Genomic DNA, 25,240 nt, shown 5'->3' on the forward strand with positions numbered 1-25,240 from the left:
GGCCTTTACTTATCTTAGCAAGACCTCCATTTCGCATTCGCTGAAGTTTTTTTTTTTCCCCCGTGCTTTCGCCATTGTCATCCTGAAGCGCTGAAGGTAAGGGGCTATTTATATTGATTTGCATATTCAAAGAGGTGTAATTCTGGGAGGAGTTGGGGTGGGGCAGCTAGCACGTGCACGTGCGTTTTCACGCTGATCGGGATTTATGTAGTGGAAGAACGTGGAGGTTTGCATACATACAGATTCCTGCATCTGGATTTTTCTGTGCGTACGCACATTCCCGCTTTTGTGCTTACGCCATGTTATAGTGTGAGTTCTATGCATGGCGTTATACAGGAGGCCCCTGCTGATGTCCAGGAGTTCAAGACTTCAGGCTGTCATTGCCTGAAGGGTTTTCAACCAAGTATTAGAAATGAACATTTTATTTCCAGTTATTTGTCTAATTACTTTTGAGCCCCTGAAAAGAAGGGATTGTGTTAAAAAAATGCTTTAGTTGCCTCACATTTTTATGCAATTGTTTTGTTCACCCCACTGAATTAAAGCTGAAAGTCTGCACTTCAACTGCATCTGAGTTGTTTCATTTAAAATTCATTGTGGTAATGTACAGAACCAAAATTAGAAAAAAGCTGTCTCTGTCCAAATATTTATGGACCTGTGTCTGTGTGTGTGTGTGTGTATATATATATATATATATATATATATATACAGTGATCCCTCGCTATATCGCGCTTCGCCTCTCGCGGCTTCACTCTATCGCGGATTTTATATGTAAGCATATTTAAATATATATCGCGGATTTTTTGCTGGTTCGCGGATTTCTGAGGACAATGGGTCTTTTAATTTCTGGTACATGCTTCCTCAGTTGGTTTGCCCAGTTGATTTCATACAAGGGACGCTATTGGCAGATGGCTGAGAAGCTACCCAACTTACTTTTCTTCTCTCTCTTGCGCTGACTTTCTGTGATCCTGACATAGGGGGTGTGAGGAGGGGGGCTGTTCGCACACCTAGACGATACGGACGCTCGTCTAAAAATGCTGAAAGATTATCTTCACGTTGCTACCTTCTGTGTGCAGCTGCTTCCTGAAGCGCCATGCTGCACGGTGCTTCGCATACTTAAATGCTCAAAGGGCACGTATTGATTTTTCAGTTTGTTTTTCTGTGTGTCTCTCTCTCTCTGCTCCTAACGGAGGGGGTGTGAGTTGCCGCCTTCAACAGCTTTGTACCGGTGGTGCTTCGCATACTTAAAAACAAACAGCCCTATTGATTTGTTTGCTTTCCTCTCTGTTTCCTTTGAAGAGGAAGATATGTTTGCATTCTTTTAATTGTGAGACAGAACTGTCATCTCTGTCTTGTCATGGAGCACAGTTTAAACTTTTGAAAAAGAGACAAATGTTTGTTTGCAGTGTTTGAATAACGTTCCTGTCTCTCTACAACCTCCTGTGTTTCTGCACAAATCTGTGACCCAAGCATGACAATATAAAAATAACCATATAAACATATGGTTTCTACTTCGCGGATTTTCTTATTTTGCTCTGGAACGCAACCCCCGCGATGGAGGAGGGATTACTGTATATATATATATATATACACACACAGTATATTAGTTTTGTCACATACATGCATTTGGGAGACAGTTTACTGGCTTCAATAGATGCAGGAACCGGTCACACCAGGGGTTGGCACTGCCTTCTAACTCTTTCTCCACTCTCCCTGTAGAACAACTGAAGAATCCACACAATAACGACATTACATCCGGCTCCAACCCTCAAGACCCCACCTCTTCCGGATGTCACTTCCGGTTTCAGAAGGCCTTTCACCCATGACATCACTTCCTGCAACCAGCTATATATAGTGCCTCCATTTCTCTTTTCGTCAGCTCTGTTTTGAACTCTGTGAAGACGCCATTTCCTTTTTATTTCGTACTACAGTATACGGGGGATCCCCCCATGCTGCCCCAAGGACGTTTATTACATTGTTGGCCACTGCACAGCTCTGGCCACCATTGAGTTCTGTTATGTGATACACTTTTTTCTCTCAAATCTGCATGAAAAAATGAGATAAATTTTTTTTCTTGACCGCAATCACAAAGTACACGGAGTTAGTAACATAGAACAAAATATATAATTTTAGGGTCAAATACATATTCCTTTAAATGTTAGGATAGGTGATGAAGACTATTCAGCCGAAACGTTGTGTCTTTAACCTTCTGTCCTTTGCAGATGCATGCTGACCCATCACAACACTAACATATTTAAACAATTCAATATTTTTTTTAAAAAACAATAATCCTATTTGTTTTGATTGCAGTTGGTTAATCTGTCTTAGTTTTTATTGCAGCTGGTATGCACTGTAGGGATGGTTGAACATTTATTAATTAAGTCTTCTTTATGGCTTGTTTCTATCACCATATACTTGGGAAACTTCCACACCATCAGTTCAGCATCAATACTGAACTGTAACAAGGGGCAATTTATTAACAAACTAAAAATAAACAAAAAAAATGTTTACAGTGGTATGGGTATAAAAATCAAATTAAATTAAATTTTATTTCTCACAATTATTTACAATGCTTAGTTGCTAAACTCCAAGACTGTACAAAACAACACTTATAATGGTGTTTGTTCAAAGACAAACAAGTGTCTTGGTCTCAGTTGAAGAAAAAAAAAAGTCAGGCTAGCTAGTATGAGCTTGCCATTTTAGTCTTGCTGGCAAAAAAATCACAGAAAAAAGCAGTAGCTTTTATGTATTTATGGAAGTGGATACAAACTTGTATCAACAGAAATGTATACTAGATGAACATACCTGAAAAAATGACAGAATAACACTTGGAAATAATAACTGTAGAAGGCAGAATCTAGAGCTGAGACTAACTGCAAGGTTCATTAAAGCAGATAATAAAGTGAAATACACAGTGAGTGCTACACAAACATTTCTTAGTACATGAGGTCAGTAACGAGAGACAAAATATCACACTGAATGACTTTATTTAAAAAAAAAAAAAATCCAGGTGGCGAATACTACATTTCAAATGGGTTTAGTTCCAACATTTTTACTTACATACTTCCTCTTTACGTTTTAACTGGTCAATTAGACATGATAATAACAAGTTAAGAGTTAAAGTTTCAGGTAGCAGCTATAATCTGAAAAAGGTCATAATCATATGAACTCCTACATGTCTTGTAGTATTATGTGTTAAATACTTTTAAATGTAATCAAATTTTCTTTACATTTTAGTTTTTTGCAGGTGTTGAAGTTCCTTTCATTGTTTTTTTCAAATGATGATAGTTTGGAAGAATCTTCATTAAAAAATCCAGCTGAAGAGTCTGAGGCTGAAAACAAGAAAAATCACAAAAAATACTGTTAGACAAAAACTACGAAATATTTTAATGTGCTATAATCTCTATTATATAAAAAAATCCTGCGACGAGACAAGACTTTTTTGAAGAGATTTTTTGAAGTCCCACAAGATGAGACTTTTGCTATGAGATTTTTTCAAGTCACGTCCTCCTCTCAACCATATTCAACCACGGAAACGGTCCTCTCACCTCTCATTCTTGTGAATGACACACTTCCTGCTCTCTCAGCGCTTATAAATTTTAATGCTTTCCTTGCTTTAAGTTCCCAATTAAAGAAGACGTATTATGTCCAAATCTTATTGAAGAATTTTATCACGAAGGGTTATCAACAGAAAAAATGAGTACATGGGCAATCCTAGCACCGAGAAACAATGAAGTCAAACAAATTAACGCCAGAAATGTTAATCAGTTACATAGCAAATTGGTTAAATGCATATCAATAGACTATGCTGAAACAGTTGGTGGTGATCATGTGGAAAATGAAAACATCAACTTACAATATCCCAAAAAAGATCTACAACCACTAACCCCGTCCGGTCTTCGACCGCACAAATTACTGTAGAAAGAAGGATGTATCCAAGAAAAGTAATGTAGTACATCTTCTGCGGATAACATTAGAATTCGAAAAAGTTGTTTTATTTAATAGAGAGAAAGAAACGAAATTCAATCATGGGCAGTTATACATTGCGTTGTCATGATGAAAGTCCAAACACAGAATCAAAATTCAATGCAATATTGGTGAAAATTTAATTAAAAAAATTGTTTTTAATGAAGTTTTACAATAAAAGTGTAAGTTTAAAAAATATCTGCATGTAATTTCAAAGCCAAATAGAATGAAATCATATTATGCACTGAATAACTCTAATGCAACATGAAACATAATTTACTTTCAAATTATTACAGGTGTACAGATGGAAGTTGTAAAGCAAACAAAAATGTAAAAATACTGAATATGTGGAACAAGCTACAAGTAGTAGAGATGAAGGGAGCAATTTCAAATGTCTACTAGGGCTGCTGTGATCATTCGATTCCAATAAACTAGTCTATGAAAACAAATTTGTCTAGTTGTATTTTTTTATTGACTATTTCTCTGTTCCACCCCCACACTGTGCATATTTTATCATGAAAATGTCAATGAAAGACACTTTAGCCTCCATAGGTTATTTTAAATCGGTTAATAAGTTAATCCTGGAAATGCTTGAATTATTAGCCTTGTTTTACATGTGCACCCTGCCAATAACTACCCCTGAAATCCTTAATAATCACGGTCTTCCTTTTTATATGATTCTTTACTAAACCTGTGAAATAGTTTAACAATATTTGATGGCATTATAGATTCAATTACCCCTGCTGCAAGGGTTGAACCACTGAATGCCTTAAACAAAGGCCAGGAGCCGTCTTCTGCCAAGATCACATAAATTTGTCTGCTCCCAGTTAGCTACCTTTGAAAGGATATGGAACAGATATGCCTAACAAGAAATGGCTACCCTTGAAAAACTTAACAGAGGCGAGGATCCTGCCCCGTTACTACTTCTGAAAGGGTGACCGTCAGGGGAAAACTAGTGTGAGCATGCAGGGCAATTTCAATGAGATAATAAGCAATTTTTTTTCATTCTAAACTTATTTTTATAGCAGAGAAACCAGGCATATCATATCAAACATTAGAAGTCAAAATGGATGAAAACATACAACCTGAATGATTCAAATCAATGCCCACACTGCAAGCTTTGCATCAGTAAAATCAAGAGATATATACAATGTGTGTAAATTAAGAGTTCTTTCTTTATAATCCAGCTTTAAAGGTGCTCTTTAAATGTGTATACCACTGAGAAACTTTATTACTTTTAATACGCGTCTCTATTGGGGCACATGGACAACTGATAAAATTTGTATATATAGTCTGATTACTTTCAGTTAAGTTAGTTTTAGCTAACTATAGGAAACATGTTTAATACAAAGTTCCAAGCCCCTATTTTACATCTTCTACTATGCATAAACATACACTGAGCTTAAACATTTACAAAGATAAAACAAACACACTCTTTTCAGTATTTGCTTTAATATTTGCATACCTCCCAGCGTTCTTCTATTTTACTGAATCCTTCCCATAATTCTTTGTCTCTTGAAAAACACTGTCATTCCTATGAGCCATTGTAATTTTGACCAACCTGTCTGTCCAAAACAGTCTTATCAAATTCTTGTTTTAAATACAGTCGTATCTTTCTCAGTTTATTCACTAAAAAGCTGATTATCTTAATAATCCTAAACCTTTCTTGTATATCCATACAAATTAAATATTATCAGTCTTATTTAACAAACTGTAAGAAACATTTTTTTCACACCATTACAGTGCACCAACATGCTACGATTCTCAGTATAGTTTTTGAGTTGACCTAAGAGCATTAGAGACATTAAGCAGTGCAGTATTGAAAGAATAAACTTTGAAGAATGCAAATTGACGGGGATCTAGCAGACTGTTGTTATACAGATGAGAGATGTTTGTGGATTATGTGCTCTTTTAGGTAGCGGGCTGCGATCACACGGGGAGTGTGGCTGGGGAAACCACACTGCATTGCATTGATGATTACCTTAATCACCAAGACAGTGCGCTCTGGTGCTTCCTCTTGATTCACCAATTGGGAGCTTTACCGTTAAAACTCAATTCACCAAGGGAGTTCCTTCAGAGTAAACGTTCAGATGATCACTCTCAATTCATCAAGGTGCATCACAAACATACTTACATTGGAAAAAACTAGATCGCAACACCAAAAATGATGGAAAAGAACGGCAGAAGGGAGGCAGTATGGTAATTCTTGACGGCAGATAGATTGAGAGGGGGTTTCTTTAGAACAGGGAATCATATGAGACCTCTTGAAATCAGTAGGGAGAATACTCAAAGTCAGTGAGGCATTAATAAGCGTAGAGACATAAAGGATCAAGGAAGAAGACATGGACTGAAGAAAAAAATGAAGAAATAAGGTCCAGTGCACAGGTGGTTGGTCTGTGGTTTCAGAGCAGCTCAGAAATGTCAGAGTCATTAACAGGAGAGAAAGAGAATGATACAAAGGTAAGTAGGGGGATGTAGTCTTGAACTGTGTTTGGATGTTAGTTGCTTTGGAAGTAAGGAAGGAAGCAAATCATTAGGAGAGATGGATGATGGTTTTAGAGCAGCATGACTTCTGAAAGACTTGAAGGTAGAGAAGTGGCAGCAAGCATTTCTTTCAGATATGTAGCAGCGATGCAGAGAAGAAAGACACGAGAGCCTTATACTTATTCAAAAGCGATGTTCTTTCTTCTTAAGCTAAGCACTTTCAACAGCACAATTCCCAATGAGTAGAACAGAGTGGAAGATGCCCAGAATGTGGCAGAGACATATGAGCAGGACAGTAGGCATCAACAGAAGAAGAGAGAGAAGAAAAGAGAGTGCTTATTGCAGAGTCCACCAAGAGATGGGCAAAGTAATCAGAGCCAAAATTATGAAAACCGTTTCACTGTCCAAATATTTACGGACCTAACTATATGCTTTGAACACTGAGTGAATATGAAATAGCAAGCTACTTGGTCTTCATGTTCTTGTGTAAGCATTTGTTATTTTCTTATTTCTCATCATAAAAGCAATGGAAAGAAAAAACAAACACATCCTTAATGGGGAAATAGTCAATTCTATGAATCTATTGTACAACACAATAACATCCCATGTCTTGAAAGCAGCACAAAAAAAAAAAAGGATAAATTCTGTCAAGGGGCATCTAAAATTGTGAATTTGGACCTTATATATAACACAATATACATAATTATTCATTAGTCATTAAGTCACAAAATTCACTAAAGTGTTTTTCACAGAGAATATGTTGTGTTCATCAGTGACTTTTATATTTTCCTGGAAATTTGCCAAGCAGCTGGCTTAAACAAGCTTTTTTACCCCAGCACTCCAGGATGCTTTACAAAGCCAGCATGACTTCACACAGCTGTAGCAGCCAATGTTGGGTATGACAGACCCCCAATGGGTATGTAACACCGATCCTAGTAATGTACTAAAAAAAGTGGAAAACTTTTGAATATATTTTAAAGAAATGTGCATGCAGAAGGAAAACAGAAATGTGTTGGTGTATTCTTTTAAATAAAATGTCTTTTCGTAAGGACCTGTATGTGAACTGTGTGTAGCATTATGCCTACCCCTTTACTAGTATTACATAAGAGTGCTGTGCAGTTTAAAAAGTGTCAAGGTATTAAAAAAAAAAAAAAAAAAATCCTTTCATTTTGAGAGAGGAGAGTATATGCAAGTCTCAGTGAATTCAAGCATCCCATTTGATGCTGTCTGCAAGAAATTTTACTGTTATTATATTTAATTCTTTAAATACTATCTCAGGGAGGCATGGTGGTAAAGGGGTTACCACTGCTACCTCACAAATCACGTTACACTTTTGACCACAATATCTGGTTTAGAATCATTAGCAGATGATTAACAGGAGGCTAGAATAATTCCTTTGGCAGGTAGGCAGTAACAGAGTAACACTACTATGTAACACTGACACAGTGCACTTAAAGCTGGCTACATGGAAGCTGCTTTAAAAACTTTCACTTTAAAAGGCTGCTCAGGGGACAATAAAATTTGGTGGCTCTGTAGCATTACTGGATTGGATTTAAAAGCAGGTGTCTAACAGTGTTCAAGAGGGTTTGAATTTTGGAGAAGAGTGGAGAAATTGTCTCTGTCACTCTCTCTCTATTTTGAGGAAAAACAAACTAGTTTTAAACATGTCTAGTAGTAACAGTGCATGATTTCAAGCTACAGAGCATAGAAAATGAGAAGCCAAGATCATATTGCTCTTTTAAGTAACTACAGGAGAAAAAGTCCAGGAATAGTTATCTATAAATCTGTCTGTAGTGTGCTTTAGAGGTTAAATTTCGATATAATCTCAGTAAACAGTCACAAATTTCAATGGCATTAAAACACACAGTGCAGTGCAATATATGCCAGATTATACTGAATTTATATGTAATACAAACTAGTTATTATCCAAATTTTGGTTTAGAGTTAGAAACTGGCAATATTAAATATTTTTGAATAATTACACTGCAAAATTGATGTGTAAAATCTTTTGGTTAGGCTGCAACCCATCATTACAGAACACATAATAAACAGATGAAAATTTAAATGGGGAACTAAAATGGACTGCATATGTGGGAGGTCATAAACGTGAAATTATTTATGAGAAGGCCCAAAGAGTGAGTCATAGTGGACTTATTATTTTTTACATCCAGACAGTGTATAGAAGCTATCAAGGTGGCTAACAGAAAGTGTAGACAACATTATGTTTAGAGTACAACTCAAAGGAGGTTATGCTTAAGGATTAAGCACAGTGGTGGGGCCTGACCTGGAGTACCACATGCAGTTTTGGTCTCCAGGTTACACTTCCAGGGCACTGTGCAAGCACCTGAGGGGCATTTTTATTGATAAATAAGGATCTACCAATGTCCAATGTGCCTTCAGGGTGAAATCCGGCAATGTGTATACAATCTAGACAGAAAAATACATAATACTGCCAAGTATAAAAAGGGAGCCAAAGTTTCTAAAGCAGGCTGTTACTTACACGTGTATAACTGTACACTTTTTACCCCAAAGTGTTCACAATAATTGAGAAAGATGCAGCAAAATGAACTATGCTAGGTGATGAAAGACATGGTGATCAAAAAAAAAATGCTACAACATAGGCACAGATTTATTTTTCTTGATGACTTCATATGGGATTGTCAAAAGTATCAAAATATCGATTAAGTATTGATTTTCCTTCCATCCAGCCATTTTCTGCTGCTTATCTGGGTCCGGATTGTAGGAGCAGCAGTTTAAGCAAAGATGCCCAGATATCCCTTTTCACTGCCAACTCCTCTTGGGGGACACCCAGGCATGCCCAAGCCAGCTGAAAGATATAATGCATGCAGCGTGTTCTGAGTCTGCCCTGAGGTCTCCTTCCATTTGGATATGGCCAAAACACCTCGACAGGCAGCAGATCATCCCCAACCTGGAGAGATCAACCCACCCTTTTCTGGCAGAGAACCGTGACTACAGACTTGGAGGTGCTGATCATCATCCGGGGCACTTTACATTTGGTTGCAAACCACCCCAGTGCATGTCTAAGTTCACCACACGATGAAGCAAACTGGACAACACCATGCCATCTGCATAAAGCATAGATGTATTCCTGAGTCCACTGAACTGGATCCCCTACACTCCTTGGCTGCAACTAGTAATTCTGTGCAGAAACATTATGAACAGAATCAGTGATAAAGGGCAGTCCTCTCAAAGTCCCACATCCACTGGGAAGTAGACTGACTTACTTACTTCCAGCAATGTGAACCAAGCTTTTGCTAAGGTTGTACTGAGGATGAATAGCCCGTAATTGCTGGCTTGGTCACCCATACACCCAAAGCAACCCCCCACTGGACACCCTGAGGGACACAGTCATATGCCTTTTCTGATTCCACAAAACACATACAGACTGGTTAAGCATACTCCCATGAAACGTCCAGAATCCATGCCAGGGAGGGTAAAAAGCTGGTCCAGTGTTCCATGCCTGGGATCATTTACAGTATATGCCTTGCTCCTCCTGAATTTGAGGCTCATCCAACAGTCAAATCCTACTTTCCAGAACCCTGGCATAAGCTTTCCCAGGGAGGCTGAGGAGAATGATCTTTGATAGTTGTTAAAAACCATCTGATTCTCCTTTTTAAAAATGGGGACCATTACCCTGGTCTAGGAAGGAACCCTGGAAACCCGTACACTCTCAGCACTCTCCACAGAATCACTGTAAGAATATGGTCATACGCCTTCTTCAAGTCCATAAAATATATGTAGACCAATTGGATGTACTCCCATGTACCCTCCAGGATCCACATGAGGGTAAAGAGCTGGTCCAGTGTTCCATAGCCTGGATGGAATCTACATTGCTCCTCCTGGAAATGAGGTTCCATGACTGGGTGGAGTCTCTTTTCCTGTACCCTGGCATAAGCTTTCCAGGGGGGCTAAGGAATGTGATCTCCTTAAAGCTAGAACACACCCTTCAGTCCTCTTTCTTAAACTTTGGAACCACCATTCCTGTTTGCCCATCCAAAAGTATTGTCCCCTGACCTCCATAGTGTTGAAGACACAAGTCAACCAAAACAGCCCAATAACACAGAGGTTTTAAAAACTAAGGGCGAATATCATCCACCCCTGTTCCCTTGCCACTGAGGAGTAGTTTTCTTTTTTTTTTTGTAACAAACTCATTGACTTTAGCTCCACAGATAAGTGAGTTCTCCTCCAAGTTCCTAAATTCTGCTTTCTCACAGGAAGGCATGATAGTGAGATTTAGGAGCTCGTCAAAGTACTCCTTTTGTCACCTGACTGTCACCACCGTGATCCACTTGGTCTGTTGGTACCTGTTGACTGCCTCTGCTCTCAGCACACCCTCACTATAAGGTTTGGGTTCTGCCTGGTCTGTCCAGCATCTTCCCCTGCCATCTGATCCAACTCACAATCAGATAGTCCCCCAATAGAACAATAGAGTCCCCACAGAAGCACCTTTTAGCACTCTCCATAAAGTCTCCAAGAAGGCAGAATACTCTGGCCCAAAGTTAGCACATAAGTACAGACAATGGCCAGAGCTATTCCCTGACTTAAAGTCGCAGGAAGGCAACCCTCTCGTCCACTGGGGTAAAGTCCAATGTACACACAAGGACTATAAGTAAGCTCACACCTGCATGGTGCCTCTCACCGTAGGCAACTCTACAGTGAGAAATAATCCAGTCCCCCTCCCGTGTAGTTTGGCTACAGAGTCCGTGCTGTGTGTAGAAGTGACCCTGACTATATTTAGACAGTAGCTCTCTATCTATTGCACTAACTCAAGTTCCTTTCCCACCAGAGAGATCACATTCCATGACTTTACAGTCAGTTTTAATAGCTGGGGATTGGTCTACCAAGGCTCTTTCATTCGACTGCCACACAAGCCATAGTGCACTTGATGGATGGATCCTCCTGTGGTGGGCACACTGGAAGTAGGAAGTATCGATTTTAACATTTAAAAATTACTTCAATACTCATTTTTCATGGTATTGATTTTACAGCCTACATTACAATTGCACTTCCAGTTTACTGCAACTTGAATTACATCCACATTTCCATCCACTTACAAGTGTAAAGAAAATGGCAATTTCAGCAGCATTGGAGGCTTCACCAGCATGCTTAACTGGCTAAGAGGGCAGTTGGACTGGTACATTGAAATGCTTTGGCTTTTTGGTAAATAGGAATGGAAAAATATGCAAGCCTGTATGCAAGATATGCAAGTGAGAGTCAATAAAATAAATTTTGAGAGGTATTTTATTTCTAAATTACAGCAACTTTAATCAATATAACCAGTAAACGGTTGCATTTGAAGCAGGTCTGCAATGTTTATTTTTTTTCCACTGTTTAAAAAAAGTTTTTGAGGCCAGTTAAATGTTTAACAAATCAAGACAGGGGTCTCTAAATATTTTTCCTACAAGTCACTTTTATTTTGTCCTGTTCATTTAGTATGCTGCTGTAGTGCATCAATTTCTTTTATTTTATTATGTTCAATTTTAAAAACATATTTCTTCACTTTTACTATATAATGTAAGGTGCTGTAACTTTTCAGCGCTCAACTGCATAAACAGTGGGGCTACTCATATTTGTGTTTATGCTTCAGCTGTGCTCCAGAGTATGTATTTAGTACATTAGAGTTCATTTGCAGCCAAAGAAAAGCACATAGAGGACTCATAGAATGTGTTGACAAGCTAGTCATTTCTGCAAAAAAATTGGAAATTACAAAAACACTGCAGTTTGTTTACACAAAAACACAATGTGCACTGTTTGCACTTACGCAAAACCTTTAAGTGTGTTGGGGTCTTTTTACTTGAATGTTTATTTAATGTCTGTTTTAATACTTTTATGTATATGTATTAGAAAAAAAACTGCAGTATTTATTTAAATAACATGTAGTGACAATTGTAACATTGTACTACCTCAGTAACAATATTTGTTTTCATCAATGTAAAAAACTGATGACCCGATTTAAACTTGATTTATTCTAATTGTTTACTGAACTTTATTCTTACAAAAGACTGCACTACTTTAAGTATCTGAATTTAACTAATAAAACTTCTATTTGTTTTCAACAATGTTATGATTTTATTAGATACAAAACTAATTTATTTAAATACATTTTTATTGAGTTATGTTATGTACTGTATTGGGTATCGAAAATAGTACTGAATTCTAATACTTTTCTTATTATCATACTAAAGTTTGAAACTTTGATATCGTGGCAAACTTAATATTCAATGATGGAAAATAAACTGACATGTGACACAACCTACCAGTCGACACTTTTTGTTTCTGTATTGTGTTTAAAAAAACCCAACAGAATTCAACTCACCCTGCTTTTCAGTCATTTAGTCATTTTATTCAGGAATGCTGTAACTGGAGTCTTTCTTTTCCTATCCTCCACTGTCAACTGGTTATGTCATTTTTATAATGGACTTTCTAACGTAATGATTTATTTGATTCATATGTGATCCAATTGAAATTGCTCTGTTTTACCATATGTTCATTGTATGCAAATTTTGTATGGTTTAGAAATTTACAATTATTTCATTGTAGTCGAAAATTTGTGAAGGTGCTCTGAGCCTATATCTAGGTAAACAGCATTATGCAAAAATGAACCTAAACTGAATATTTGGTACATGTAGTTATTTAGCTGCTTGTTTGATTTAGATATAATAGAAAAACACTGAAGTGAACCTTACTAAATAAAAAACAAAACCCACGGGCTTACCAAAAACGTATTATAATGCCCATCACAAAAAAGCCCAAAATGTTGGTGGATGATGGTGTAAAATGATCAACTGCATACACACTTAGTGGGCAAACATGCAAGTAGGTAGAAAAGGTGGTATGAGTGTACACAAACGTTTTCCTTTCAAAAACAGGTTGCTACTCTTCCTCTGGCGTAAAGGGAAGTGATACTAGCAACCTTGAAGTCTATTTTTGTTAAAGGAAAGCCAAAGAAAAAGTTCATAAATGGATGGATGTCCTTTGAATAACACATTTTGATATTGGAATACAAAATTATTAAACATTTCCATCCCAAATACAACCCCAATTCCAATAAAGTTGGGACACTGTGTAAAATGTAAATAAAAACAATGCAATGAATGGCAAACCTCATAAATCCATATTTTATTTACAATAGAACATAGAAAACATATCAAACGTTGGAAGTGAGACATTTTACTATTTCATGAAAAGGTTTAGCTCATTTTGAATTTGATGGCAGCAACATGTCTTTTAAAGTTGGGATGGGGACAACAAAAGGCTGGAAAAGTAAGTGGTACTAAAAAAACAGCTGGAACAATATTTTGCAACTAATTTGGTTAACTGTAACAGGTCAGTGACATGATTAGGTATAAACAGAGCATCTTAGAGAGGCAGAGTCTCTCACAAGTAAAGATGGAAAGAGGTTCACCAATCTGTAAAAAACTGCATCAACAAATTGTGGAACAATTTCAAAATAATGTTGCTCAATGTAAAATTGTGAAAACTTTGAATATCTCATCATCTACAATACATAATATCATCAAAAGATTCACAGAACCTGGAGAAATCTCTGTGTGCACGGGACAAGGCCAAAAATCAACACTGGATGCCTGTACAGTAATCCCTCCTCCATCACGGGGGTTGCGTTCCAGAGCCACCCACGAAATAAGAAAATCCGCGAAGTAGAAACCATATGTTTATATGGTTATTTTTATATTGTCATGCTTGGGTCACAGATTTGCGCAGAAACACAGGAGGTTGTAGAGAGACAGAAACGTTATTCAAACACTGCAAACAAACATTTGTCTCTTTTTCAAAAGTTTAAACTGTGCTCCATGACAAGACAGAGATGACAGTTCAGTCTCACAATTAAAAGAATGCAAACATATCTTCCTCTTCAAAGGAGTGCGTGTCAGGAGCACAGACTGTCAGAAACAGAGAGTAAAGAAAAGCCAAGCAAAATGACACCTTTTATTGGCTAACTAAAAAGATTACAATATGCAAGCTTTCGAGGCAACTCAGGCCCCTTCTTCAGGCAAGAGAGGAAAGCAAACAAATCAATAGGGCTGTTTGGCTTTTAAGTATGCGAAGCACCCGCCGGTACAAAGCTGTTGAAGGCGGCAGCTCACACCCCCCTCCGTCAGGAGCAGGGGGAGAGGGAGAGAGAGAGAGAGAGAGAGACAGAGAAAAACAAAGTCAAAAATCAAAACGTGCCCTTTGAGCTTTTAAGCATGCTAAGCACCGTGCAGCATGTCGCTTCACGAAGCAGCTGCACACAGAAGGTAGCAACGTGAAGATAATCTTTCAGCATTTTTAGACGAGCGTCCGTATCGTCTAGGTGTGCGAACAGCCCCCCTGCTCACACCCCCTACGTCAGGATCAGAGAAAGTCAGCGCAAGAGAGAGAGAGAGAGAGAGAGAGAGAGAGAGAGAGAGAGAGAGAGAGAGAAGAGTAAGTTGGGTAGCTTCTCAGCCATCTGCCAATAGCGTCCCTTGTATGAAATCAACTGGGCAAACCAACTGAGGAAGCATGTACCAGAAATTAAAAGACCCATTGTCCTCAGAAATCCGCGAACCAGCAAAAAATCCGCGATATATATTTAAATATGCTTACATATAAAATCTGCGATAGAGTGAATCCACGATAATAGCGAGGGATCACTGTAATCACTGGGCCCTCAGGTGGCACTACATTAAAAACAGGCATGATTCTGTCATGGAAATCACTGCATGGACGCAGGACACTTCCAGAAACAGTTTGCCGTGCCATCCATAAATGCAGGTTAAAAATCCGTCATGCAAAGGAGAAGCCATATGTGAACATGATCCAGAAATTGTGACATCTTCTTTGGGCCAAAGTTCATTTAAAATGGAGGCAAAGTGGTAAACTGTTCTGTGGTTAGACAAACTGAAACATGAAATTCTTTTTGGAAAACATGGATGTCACGTCCTCTGGACTAAATACGATAGGGACCATTCAGCTTGTTATCACCGCTCAGTTCAAAGCCTGCATCTCTCATAGTATGGGAGTGCATTAGTGCCTATGGAATTGGCATCTGGAAAGGCACCATCAATCCTGAAAGGTATATATAGGTTTTAAAGCACCATATGCTCCCATCCAGGTAACATCATTTTCAGGAAAAGCTTTGCATATTTCAGCAAGTTAATGCTAAACTGCATACTGTAGCTATTACAACAGCATGGCTTTATAGTAGAAGAGTCCAGATGTTGAACTGCAGTCCTGACCTTTATACAAATTTATCAGTCCTGCAGTCCAGACCTTTCACGCATTATGAAATGAAAAATATGACAAAGATGACCCAGGACTGTTGAGCAGCTAGAATACTATACCAGACAACAATGGGACAACATTCCTTTCCCTAAAGTCCATCAACTGGTGTCCTCAGTTCTCAGATGTGTACAGATTGAGACATGGCTAAACATGGCTCTGTCTCAACTTGTTTAAAACATGTTGCTGCCATAAAATTCAAAAGGACCTTATTCTTTTCTTAAAATGGTACATTTTCTCAGTTTAAATATTTGATATGTTCTATTGTGAATACAATATGGGCTTATGAGATTTGCAATTCGTTGCATTCTATTTTTGTTTACATTTTACACATCATCCCAACTTTTTTGGAATTGGGGTTGTATTTAAATTTCACATCAGCAGGGCTCTAGCCTCCTGCCATATCTTTTCAAACAAAGCTTCTATTACCTACAGGCTAAGGATATTAGACACGTTTTGTTTATTTTTCAAGTTGAAGTTATTTTTTCAAACTGATGACTCACACTCAAGCACCCACATGAAACTGTATTCAAAAGTGAAGCATATTTATAATTTTTTTTACAATAACTAACCTACTCTTCTGCTTTTTTATAATGGTGTTTATGGATACTGGGGTCTCATTATAAAGAAAAGTCTTAAAACTTAAAAATATGTCAATTTTTTTTAGCCAAAATTGTTATGAGTTTTGAACTGGGTCTTGAGATTATACACATATTGCAAAACAGGAAATCCCAAATGAAAAACACTTTTGTGAGATTCAGCCATTTTAAAATACGACCCACTATGCGTCACACTTTGCTTAGTTTGCATTCTTCTGTGGCAATGAGGTACCCTGCAGGGCCCGGGGGGTAGAGTCACCTGGAAAATGATTGCCACATGCTGTTATTTACTTTGAATGTTCATGCTCAGATGAAAACTTCTGTTTCAGTTCTGCAGACAAGCAGACAATAACTGAAAAAAGTATTTTGATCGCTAACATTCTTTTACTAGATGAAAATTTTTTACTTTACTTTATAAAGTTACTGCCTGCTGTCTCTATATTTTTAAAGTATGCGTGTACTTCACTGAAACAGAATATTGAGCAAGTACGTAACCTGGACTTAAAATGGGACGATATGTATTAGTGCATTGAAACTGCACTTTTCTATTTCAGAGGTGGAGTACCTGCTGTTAGCACTAGAATTACCAAAGCCTACGAAAAAACTCATAAATCCGGCCCACCTTAAATCCCTTCGCACCTCTCCGTCGGTATCTTTTGTCCTGTAAACGTGCCAATCAAAACAAGCAGCAAGCAGCCTACTATTCCATCCCCCCACCGCCGCAGAACGTGCACAAAGTTCTCCCAGGTCATGCCTTGATTATCTGGGAGTGAAGTGCTAGAGTTTTAGAGTGGAAATAATAGATCGTTACTTGGAACACATGCATTTCATGTATTTTCCGTTTCTACAATAATCGGTGTGAAGACATTGTTAAAACAGAAATGTTTTTCATATATTAGTAATACATGACAAAATGTAGGCATAAACTATATAATGTGTGAAGCTGAAGTCCAAAGATCAAATAAACACTTTCATAAAAGGTTCAAGGATGATACAACAGCTTCCGTGATGCAGCGGTAAGAATTGCTGACTTGTAATCAAAAGTCCCCGGTTTGATGCTGTCTGCCTCCTATATTTACCGTTTTCAGTAATAAGCTGCTCTTATTGTTAATATTATACAGTAAACACATACATTTGACTTGTGTCCGTAACAGGTGGTGTACATTTATAGATAGATTTATAGATAGATAGATAGATAGATAGATAGACTTTATTAATCCCAAGGGGAAATTCACAAAAAAAAAAAAAAATAAAATAAAAAAAAGGCTTGTTGTTAGCATAGCAGCGTACAGTTCTTACTGGAACTACAATGTCCATACAGAAGTTGATGTAGTCAGTAGTGCAGTCAACAACTTCCTCAATGTTCTGACTATGTGATCCCTGCAGGATATCCCAGTCTGTAGTTCCAAAACATTCTCTCAGAGCCTTCTCTGCCTCCGGGGTCCACTTCCTGAATGATCGTGTGGTTGCAGGTAGGACCCTCACTTTTCGTTTGTAGTGAGGCTGAAGCAGAACCAGGCTATGATCTGCTTTCCCAAGCGCAGGCAGCGGGGTGGCGCTGTATGCATCTTTAACACTTGCATACAGTAAATCAATAGTCTTATTTCCCCAGGTGTTACAGTCCACATACTGGGAGAAGGCAGGTAATATTTTGTCCAGCGTCACATGGTTAAAGTCTCCAGCGATTAGCACAAGCGCCTCAGGGTGCTGCGTTTGTAACTTAGCAACAGCAGAATGGATAATGTCACTCGCGGTCTCCACGTCCACCCGAGGAGGGATGTACACGATGATAACAATGACGTGTCCAAACTCTCTGGGCAAGTAATAGGGACGCAAACTTATGGCCAACAGTTCGATGTCCCTGCAGCAAGTGGAGACTTTGACGTTAACATGTCCAGAGTTACACCACCGTGTATTAACAGACAGCCAGTCCTCCTCCTTTGTGCTTCCCACAGGTACTTGCATCTCTGTCCGCTCCAACTGTGCTAAACCCGGGTAGCTCCACGTTAGCATCTGGGATGGTGGTAGTTAGCCACGTTTCGCAAAAGCACAACAAACTGCATTCTCTGTAGGTTCTGACATTTTTCACCAGCGCAGCCAGTTCATCTATCTTATTTGAGATTGAGTTCACATTTCCCAGAATCACAGAAGGCACCGAAGGCTTAAAACGCCACTTTCTCGCAAGCCGCTTCATTTTTAGCTTAGTGCCGACTCTGCTGCCACGATACCGCCTTCTTCTTACCTCGTCGGGTAAATAGGGAACCACACCGGCACTGGCATTTGTTCCCAGCGCTCGAAGTTGAGTACTTGAATAGATGAGTCTCAGCGTGTAAAAATCCATGCCCACGTTGTAAAAGTAAGTGTTTCCAGGGAACGAATCCACATAAAATTAAGTGATAGGAGTGATCAATAAATAAAAATAGAAAAATAAAAGTAGAAAAGTACACATACACATACAGTCATACACGGAGCTGCCGAAAAGGCTGCCACTCTCGGTGGCGCCGGAACTAAAACAGCTTGTAACAGTTAGCATTTTTTTTTCCCTCACTTTTATTCTCTCAGTCACAATCACGATACATACTACCGCCTCCCCACCCCCCGAAGGGATCTGACGCTGTTAGTTTTTATTTGAAACTGGGAATAACTGTAGATGTGAGTGGTGTTTTCAGACAATGGAACTGGACATTCTCTGATCTGATAAAAGCTGACACACAAACGGTGGTGAATCTGCCTTCTTCGTATCTCACTATCACTTGATTTTTTTTTTTCAGTTTTATTGAGTGTTCCTGCTTATGCTGAATTAGTATGCACCTTATGGTCCATGATGTCAAAGCCGCACTGACAAAAAAAAAAACATTAAACACAGAGAAATAGATATATGAGATATTTGGAATTATTCATTTTATGACCTGAATAGTACATTTCGGAAAACATTGTGGCACTGATGCAACATTATTCATATTCATTCGCATAAGATCTTGCAGTTGTAATCAGTGACCGCGTGTGTCCCCCCCCACCCCCCGCCCCCCCAATCTTGCCAGTCCCCACATGTTGCTGTATGGTGGGGTTTCTTTTGTACTCCAGGACATGCAGAGAAAAGAATAGTACAGAGAGCTCAGTTCAGCGCTATATGCAATCATCAGATTCAAATGTTAACAGTTCACACAGTTCATTTTGCTTCAGTCAAGCAAAATGACACCTTTTATTGGCTAACTAAAAAGATTACAATATGCAAGCTTTCGAGGCAGCTCAGGCCCCTTCATCAGGCAAGATGTAATAGTAACCACAGCACAGAGAGAAGTGTGTACATTGCAACAGGTACACACGTCATAAATGTTGAAAGGATGGTCCTTGGGTGTGTGGGAACTGTTAACATTTGAATCTGATGATTGCATATAGCCCGGAACTGACCTTTCTGTACTATTCTTTCCTCTGCATGTCCTGAAGTACAAAAGAAACACCCCATGCACCTAAAAGTGGACACTGGCAAGATGGGAAAAAAAAAAAAAAACGTGGTCACTGATTACAAGCGCAAGAAGGCATGTGAATGAATATGAATAATATGAATAATGTTGCATCAGTGCCACAATGTTTTCCGAAATGTACTATCTAGGTCATAAAATTAATTATTCCAAATATCATATATACCTATGTCTCTGTTTTTTGTCAGTGCGGTTTTGATATCATGAACCATAAGGTGCATACTAATTCAACGTTCGCAGGAACACTCAATAAAACTGAATAAAAAAAAATCAAGTGACGGTGAGATACAAAGAAGGCAGATTCACCAGCGTTTGTGTGTCAGCTTTTATCCCTCAAGATCAGAGAATTTCCAGTTCCATTGTCTTAAAACACCATTCACATCTACAGTTATTCCCTGTTTCAGATAAAAAGTAACTGCGTCCGATCTGGGGCGGGGAGTGGGTGTTGTATTGTGATCATGACTGAGAGAATAAAAGTGAAAAAAAAAAAGCCAACTTTTACAAGTGCTATAAATTCACAGTGGCTGTTACAGACACAAATCAAATGTACTGTATGTTTTTATTGTATAATATTAACAATAAGAATAGCTCACTACTCAAAACGGTAAATTTGCAGGTGAGCTGGTTTCGAACTCACGACCTCTGGATTTTAAGTCGGCAGTTCTAACCAAAGCACCACAAAAGCTGTTGTACTGTACTTGCACCTTTTATGAAAGTGTTTATTTGATATTTGGCCATCAGCTTTCATACATTATACATGTGTTCATGTTTACATTTTGTTATTTATTACTAAAACATGAAAAACGTTTGTTTTAACGATGTGTTCACATAGATTGTTGGAGACACAAAACACACATCAAATTATTTCCCCTTGCAATTCTGGGTAGCTCACTCCCAGATAACCAATCAAGGCAGGAACTGGGAGAACTTCTTGCCCGTTCTGACACAGTCAGAAGACAAAAGACGCTGACGGAGAGGTGCGAAAGGATTTAAGGTGGGCCGGATTTACAAGTTTTTTCATTGGCTCTGGTAATTCTAGTGTTAATTGTTGCATACCAGAACATTATGCTTTAGCTGCTAGATGCAACTAGTCCTACACCATCAACCCCCACACTCCCCTCTAAACCCCTGTTCTTTGAACAGCATGCTCAAAACTCTAAGGGGGAAACTTGATTAAGAAATTGCATACAATTTAAAATGCATCATGAGAAGGACCAAGCAGTATACAAAAGTATAGAGCAGCAACAATTTACTTCTTTGCACTTTAGGCACTGAACTTGGCATGTTATCAAATGACAGGGACCAAACGGATGTCATAAGCATCCACCCCGCTTATCCAGGGCATGATTGGGGTATACCTGGAGCTTATCCCAATTATCAGATTGGATACAAGGCCGGAACACACACACACACAAAATAGAGCCACTTTAGCAAAGCCAATCCACCTACTCTAAATGTGTTTGAACTAGGAATTGTGGAAGGAAACCAAAGCACAGGAGGAGAACAGCCAAACTCCATACAGGGAACATCCATGATGTGAACCTCATTCTCCTTCATTGCGAGACAGTTGCATTGCCACTGTGCCTCCTAATAATAATTAGTACCATTGATGTCCTCAGTATCTTATATCCATGTATCTTTTTGTATATATGCTATACCATTACAGGGAAAATGACAATAATAATAATCAAGTTATCCATTCAACCTCCTGACCCATTTATCTAGGGAAGGTTCACAATGCCTCAAACACAGGGCACAAGACAGGAACAACTCCTGGGTAATAATAATAATAATAATAATCTAATAATAATATTACCTACATTACCATCATTACTGTTGTCCTATGTATCTGCAATCTATTAATCTATTTATGTATTTTTTCCACTAGAGGCACAATAATAATTATAATGGATAACAGGGGTAGCAGAAGCCTATCCCAGCAAGCATCAGAAACTAGCAGGAACAATCAAAGGACAGGGGGCCAGTCTATCACAGGGTGATCATGCATATACACACATAATAGGGCTAATTTAGTAATGCCGAATCACCTACGTTTAATCAAACTGAAGTTTAGTAAATGCAGTGCAGATTTTTTTGTTAACATAGAGTGGACTGCCACTTCTGCCTCACAGTGCCATGTTCTACATGGTGTTTGCATATTCATGCCATGTACTTAGGTATTGACTGGCACCAGGGTCAGTGAATTTACTCACTCAAAAAGCACTGTGTTCAATTCTTTTATTACCCCAATGCCAGCAAGTGTGACTAATCAGATATTAAAAAAAAAATACATAATTTTTTTTTTTTCGGGATCATGGATGGCAAGACATGCTGCTTTCAAAAACCTAAGACTTTTATTACAGAGAAAGCTGAGAAATTAGCTTTGTATCATTACTTTGAGAAAATTGTAATAAGTTTCTGTGATAAAATCTTTATTTATTGTTTCCCTTCATTATTGCAAGGATGCCTCATAAACATGAAAGGCAAGTTTTCTTAAATTAAAACCTTTGCCGCTTCCAAGTGGATTTATTTGGTATGTATTTAAGGCTGTTTCTTCCACCTTTGCACCAAAGTACCCAATAGCCTCATTGTAAACTGTACAAATTGACAAGATATTTTTAAAATGCACAAAAAAAACACTTTACATTAGAACACAATTTCAAATGGCAAATTCATATACTGTATACCATGATTGTGAGGAAAAAACTTCAATTTGAAAAAATACCAAAAACATATCCTTTAAATGACACTGGAGAGAAGTTTAAACAAATTATAAAATGAGGTGTGACAATTGATGTGCTTACATGTGCTTCAATAACCTGATTATTCACAGAAATCTGATTTCTAAACCCTTATTCTGAATAGTGAAATGTGGTTATTGGCCTCTGAGAAACCTGATTATCAGATATAGATTTCTCAGTGAATAATCCAAATAAGTTGCTATGTAAACCCTTAAATCAGTTATTGTTAGGATTTTGTAGTCTGTGCATGTTGTTTGCACTCTGGCAGCCTGTGCATGTATTTGTTTCACACATGCTTTAAGCAGCCACGGGTAGAAGCACCCACAAAATACATTTGCAGAGGGAAATGTTCAGGCGATTGCTTTTTTCCTTCTCCTGGCTGAAATAATTTATGTTAGTATTTCAGAAATTGCTAAATTTGTGTTGATGAGCTGAACATACAGTGTTAACTCAGCACCCAAATCTTGAGGCTAACAGGGTGATGTGTAAAAGTAACGTGCATTATGTAGTCTAACTACTTTAAAGCAATAAGTAACCTAACTCAAAACTTACTTTATTGAGATAAAAATACCTGCATTGTTACTACTTCAGCAGCACTGAATGGAAGGCAAGAAACACACGTACTGTCTCCTTTGCAGGGCTCAATTGCATGTCCAAGTCGGAACAAGTTTGCTGCAAGCTATCCAGTAATAGAAACCTCTAAAACACATGAAAACACAGATGCCAGAGGCCACAAGCTAGCCATGCACAGTACAACCGCCGCATATACAACCTTCGTTTAGTAATGTAGACCTCCAAGCCTAGATCCACCTCCATGGTCACTTCAGCACGCGAATCCGCTGCCATCAGCAAACGACTTCTAGCTAACAACACAGCCATACAAAAACAAAAACGAGACCACATGGATAAAAACAATGAATGAAGGCACCTACAACGCGCTTCTGAAACACCAGAACCAGAGGAGTCATGGCTCCAAAAAGAAACAGCTTTAGTACAAATACAATCGACCCTTGATATACGACCGGCCTGACATGCGAACAACTTTATTTACCACCAAAATTTTTGTTTTCATTTACGATCAACATCTTGCGTTACGACCTGAATGCGGTCACGTGTATCCGCTTGCTTGATTGTAAACAAACAGCCGAGAGCATTTGTAAGCGTCAGTCGGAGCCCAGATACATGTGTTTGTGGATGTAATTTCGGTCAGTGCAGTGATTTATATAATTTTTTTCGATAATTACTAAGGAAGGAAGAGAAGGTAACGAAGGTAAAGAAAGCGATTACAATCGAAACGAAGAAGGAAATTGTGCGGAAATATGAGAGTGGTGTTCGTGTGACCAATCTCGCTAATATGCACAGTATGTCGAAATCCACCATCTCGACAATTTTACAAAGAAAAGTTTTGTATAAGGAGGATCCTTCCAAACAATAATCACCTTCCATTTCATTCTCCTCCTCCCTTCCTGCAGTCCAAAGATGTCAAATTAAATGGTGAGTACAGTATGAAATTGTTGTTTCTGGTAGGCTAGGCACTTTTTGGTTAGTACATTAGAAAAATTATTGGTGTTTTGGTAAATTATGCACATTATACAACCCTTTTTTTATTATGAAAAGGTTAAGTAAGTGTTGCTGTGGGAGGTTCGGAACGCATTATGGGTATTTCCATTATTTCCTATGGGAAAAATAGTCTTGACTTACAACCAACTTGAGTTACAACCAGACCTCGCGAACGAATTGAGTTCGTAAGTCAAGGGTCCACTGTATATTTATTTAATTGAAAACTTTCCCAGGACGCACCCACCCTCCATGATTTTTCTTCCCTCCAAAGATCGGAGGGAACAGAAAGTGATTGCCATTCTTGGATTTGCGATTCTTTCGAGAATCACGGGTTTGCTGGTTCAGTCTGAGAGTGTGTTTGTGCATTAAAGCAGTAGTACTCAATTTCAGTACTGGGAGCCCCCTGTGGCTGCAGGCTTTTGCTCCATTCAGTATCTCAAGTCAGTCAGTTATTGTTACTTTTAACTCACTGTTTAATTAGCTGATCAGTTTTCTCCTTTTATTTTGCATTTAGAAAAGAGGAGTAGTGTCAGATTTACACTTACATGAAATTAAGACATATTTATACATTTTCTGTGTCTTTAAATGCTTATTTTGCTTTGTTGTTTTTTAATTAATCTGTTCTGTGGTGTTTGCTTTCTTAATTGTATCTGAAAGCTGACAATGATGAGCAGGGCAGACAGCAGTGCAAATGACTCTGAAATAAGCAACTACTACAGCATTACCCACTTGTGTGCTTATCAGTAAACACTGTCTAAATAATCAGAACAAGATTATTATATATTATATATATATATATATATATATATATGTTACAGCTTTATTCCAAAATGTATTAAATTCATTTTTTTCCTCAGAATTCTACACAAAACACCCCTTAATGACAACGTGAAAAAAGCTTACTTAAGGTTTTTGCAAATTTATTAAAAATAAAAAAAATTGAGAAAGCACATGTACATAAGTATTCACAGCCTTTGTCATGAAGCTCAAAATTGAGCTCAGGTGCATCCTGTTTCCCCTGATCATCCTTGAGATGTTTCTGCAGCTTAACTGGAGTCCACCTGTGGTAAATTCAGTTGATTGGACATGATTTGGAAAGGCACACACCCTGTCTATATAAGGTCCC

At 38.2% G+C, this 25,240-nt stretch overlaps 1 protein-coding gene across 1 annotated transcript in view; it reads right to left on the reverse strand.

The window, feature by feature from the left end:
- Positions 1–2,967: 2,967 nt before the first annotated feature.
- Positions 2,968–25,240, reverse strand: part of dctn6 (dynactin subunit 6) — a 143,450-nt gene continuing 121,177 nt past the window's right edge. The window contains exon 7 of the mRNA XM_028802151.2: positions 2,968–3,329. Within this exon, the coding sequence (XP_028657984.1) occupies positions 3,231–3,329 (99 nt within the window). The 3' untranslated portion in view covers positions 2,968–3,230. The remainder of the gene's footprint in view (positions 3,330–25,240) is intronic.

The sequence above is a fragment of the Erpetoichthys calabaricus genome, chromosome 5 (genome assembly GCF_900747795.2).
Source record: "Erpetoichthys calabaricus chromosome 5, fErpCal1.3, whole genome shotgun sequence".
Lineage (NCBI taxonomy): Eukaryota > Metazoa > Chordata > Cladistia > Polypteriformes > Polypteridae > Erpetoichthys > Erpetoichthys calabaricus.